We start from the raw sequence: 3,697 nt of genomic DNA, 5'->3' as shown, positions 1-3,697 counted from the left end.
ATATATATATATATGTGTATGTATATTTAAAAAGAGACAACAACACTGAGCTACACAGTCACATCACATATCGTGAAAACTCAGTTATTGTTGCTAATTATCTAATATATTTGTTCATGATGAAGATTACTCTCCTTTAGTAACGGGAATTGAAAACAAGAAGTTTATTGAGCTCGGTAGGCAATAAAGACTGAAACGTAGAAAACAGAGGTCTGAACACCATTACGAATTTTAAACTGAATTGCGTTTCTGCACACAGTGTAGTCTCTTTTACCTTCCCATGGGTTAAAAAGTCGATTTACACTCAAATCTAAGAGGCAAATAGAAAAACAAATTAAGGGAGTAATGAAGATTAGCACTCCCAGCCCCGTCTCCTTGGCTGAGTGTCTGAGTAATAGTGCTCAAAAAGGGGGGGGGGGGACAGCCAAGAAACATAATCAGGATCAGGTGATTGCAAGGACTAGAGGACAATGTCCAGGTCTGGCGCAGGGCTGGAGCCACCTTCCCCTTACCTTGTATCTCAGGATCTCTGATGAGGAAGGTCCAGGGCTCAATGGTATAGAACATTTTTTAGAGAACTGGGGGTCAGACTCAGGCTCCAGCACACCCTCACAGTGGGGACACTCCATACTCTTATCCATCTCAAATCTTAACTAGTGCTAACAGTATGCAGGCAGAAGTCAGTGTGTCCACAGATCTTCCTGTCTGAGACAAAAGCAAGACAGAAAAGGCATGGGCCCTGATCTCCCATTTCACAGTGTCTCCTTCTGTTGGCAAGGCACTGTACCAGTCAGCTCTGGATCGAAGGAAACATGCAACCAACAAATGTTGGGGTTTTTTTGTTTTCTTTCATTTTCTTTGGATGGGAGCCCACGTGCATTAAATAAAGACCCATTATTTAAGACACAGACTATATTCTTATGATTTGAATAAAATAACTTATTTTCTTCCTCTACAACATACACAGGTCTTCCAACTGAATATGTAGGTCCATTTCAAAGTCCCCAGGAGCTTGCCAAACTGCCAAGTGTGTCTGGAAACAAACCTTCATGGACAGCTGGGCAAGGAAGCTCAGCTTTCAATCACCTTCTGCAATTTTCTATTATGGACGTATAACTCTCTAACACCTCCTAACTCTTCTAATCAAAAGTAAAGGAATAAACTATGTTCAGACAATCACTCATGTCTCATCAGATTTCAAATTTGCTTATGGTGAGAATATACTGAACCTGTTAGTACACGGTTATTCAAAGCCATGAAGCACTGGCTGTACAGAAGACTCTTTCTTGTTCAATATTCAATTCCAATGTGTGGTGACTGGATTGTAAAAGTACTGCATACAACAATTAGAGACCACACCGTGTTCTTGAAGCACACGCAGGGCACTCTTCTTTGTGGTGTGTGTGTGTGTGTGTGTGTGTGTGTGCGTGTGCGTGTGTGTGTCCTCGATAGCTGCATGCTTATAATCCCATTGCTTCTGCCAGGAGAGCACTAAGCTTCCACGTGTGCATCACCACCCTTGGCCAGAACAAGGTTTTAAGTGTAATAAAGTTCTTAAGTCTCCATGGAAACAAAGCAGGAAAAAAATATATATAAAGGCAATGAAGAAAGATCTTGGTTTGAAAACTTAGTTGGACCACAATTCTGACATAAACATTTCTCCTTTAAATTTTCCTCCTCTTTACAATTTAACATACTTGAAAGAAATAAGGCCAGGCCTGGTGACACATGCTGGCAATCCTGCCATTTGGTAGTAGTGGAGGAAATGTGAGTCCAAGACCAGCATGTGTCACCTTGTGACATCCTACATCAATCAAAGTAGAGTCTCCATTCTGTGCAATTCCACTACTTGACTGTGTGTCCAGTTTTTCACTTTACTGGACATAAAAACCACTCATGTTTACATCAGGCCTATCACAAACTCCTCAGTTTGTACTCCAATGGTGATTGGAGAACATAACGTTTCATAAAGTTTTCCATTAATAAATAACAGTAGGAAACAGGGTAGAAAGTTTTTTAGACCTAGCACTGTCCTGGCCATGAGCATTCTTCCATTGAATCCATCCCATTGGTCCTTGGACACTGCTTCTACTTCCTATCTGAGTTTATAGATGCTCAGGCTGTGGCACACAGAGGTTAGTAACTTCCCATGGCCACACCCTCACACTGAATCACTCTCATTGTCCCTGGGCACTGCTTCTACTTCCCATCTGAGTTTACAAATGCTGGGTCAGGACTGAAATCCAAAGCACTCTAGGCCATTTCTGTAACTCCCCTTCTCAGGTCAGGTCCCTTACACAAAGCACTGTTCCCAGAAGGAAGCCTCCAGATGCTCTCAATTGACTAATCCTCTTCTGCTAAGTTAGGATGAACTCAGGAACAGTACTGATATTTCTTGATATTCTCTGTTGGTCTCACATTTTTCTAGCTCATTTTAAACAAGTAAATTTGACTTCTAGATCTGAATAAATTTACTTACATTTTCCTATCTTTGTTGCTTACTTACAGTTGGTTCTATTTATTCATTTATTCTTTCAGTATTCAGTAAGGATTTATTAGGTGCCAGGCACTCACAAAGGCTCAAAATTTTCTCAAAAATCACAAAATTTTAAATCTGGAAGCAATCTTGGAGATAAAAATAAATGAAAATTAATATTTGCAGCCAGAAGTATAAATCTAGAGCAGCTATATTTGATTCTTAGTTTACTCCCAGAAGTAAGCTAGATCTGGCATTTCCTTTTGCATCATGTCTGCCCTCGGTTTTGTTTTCTATAAGTATAATAAGTATTTGAAATCACCTACATTGCTAAGCAGACCGTCTTTCAGATCATGTATAGACAGTAATCGTATGAATGATGCACTAGTTCCCAGTTGCTAAAACAAAGGCCATAGATTTAATGAGTTAGACATCTATAATTTCACATTTCTGAAGGTTAAGCATTGTTTTCCTTCTAAATCTAAACAAGTTTGGGGGCCATGCTAGAAGTGTATTTCCCAGTCCAATGGTAACTTAGCACACTATAACCTTCAATAAATATTCCTGTCAACCTCTTTTCTAAAACCCAAATAGACTGCTCTCTGGATACTGTTGTCTTTGCAGAGACTCTGGAAATAGGCATGATTCTGTTGCTTGAAAATGCTCCCTTTCCCTTAGAAAAGTATTTTATATAAATATTCAATGACTCTTTCTTACCAAAAATTCTAATAGTCCATCCAAAATTTTAAAAACCTATTTAATTACTGAGTCTACATAGTAAATCCTAAAGAAGGCAGAGCAAACGGCAGTAAATAAAGTGACAGTGTCTGTCTTCTCAAATCTGGGCATAAATAGGTATTATGGGGAAAAATATACAAAGTAAATACACATACACACCTAAACAAATAAGTTAACACATGCATCAATGCACATATTAGTGTTTAATCCATGAAAATGCTAAGACTTGTTGACTATTTTGTTTAAAAAAAAAATGGTAGTTACCGTAACTGTTGCAGTAACAGCATTAGTAGCTGATACCATGTAAAGAAAGACAATGGGTATCAGGTACAATGATGAGGGTACGGTATGCAGGGCCAGAAGTAGGCTCATTATAGCAATGAATCCCAAGAAATCTCTTAAGGAATGAATGGCCTCTGAGATGCAAATTGAAACTATATAGGGATGCCAGTCAGTCAGATGGTTAGGAGAGAGGGGAGAGGG

At 39.1% G+C, this 3,697-nt stretch overlaps 1 protein-coding gene across 7 annotated transcripts in view; it reads right to left on the bottom strand.

Moving 5' to 3' along the window:
* The window catches only part of Fer (FER tyrosine kinase), a 276,129-nt gene that overhangs the window by 185,647 nt on the left and 86,785 nt on the right, over positions 1 to 3,697 (bottom strand). Inside the window, exon 4 of one of the 7 annotated variants that reach the window (XM_021186575.2) lies at positions 513 to 705. The exons of 5 other annotated variants lie outside the window; for them this stretch is intronic. In XM_021186575.2, coding sequence (XP_021042234.1) covers positions 513 to 641 — 129 coding nt within the window. In that variant the 5' untranslated portion in view covers positions 642 to 705. Of the gene's footprint in view, positions 1 to 512; positions 706 to 3,697 lie in introns of those variants that run through there. One more of the 7 variants, XM_029470884.1, reaches the window with a different exon arrangement.

The sequence above is a fragment of the Mus caroli genome, chromosome 17 (genome assembly GCF_900094665.2).
Source record: "Mus caroli chromosome 17, CAROLI_EIJ_v1.1, whole genome shotgun sequence".
Classification (NCBI taxonomy): domain Eukaryota; kingdom Metazoa; phylum Chordata; class Mammalia; order Rodentia; family Muridae; genus Mus; species Mus caroli.
The sequence above is the reverse complement of the archived record's forward strand: the minus strand, read 5'-3'. Positions and strand labels throughout refer to the sequence as shown.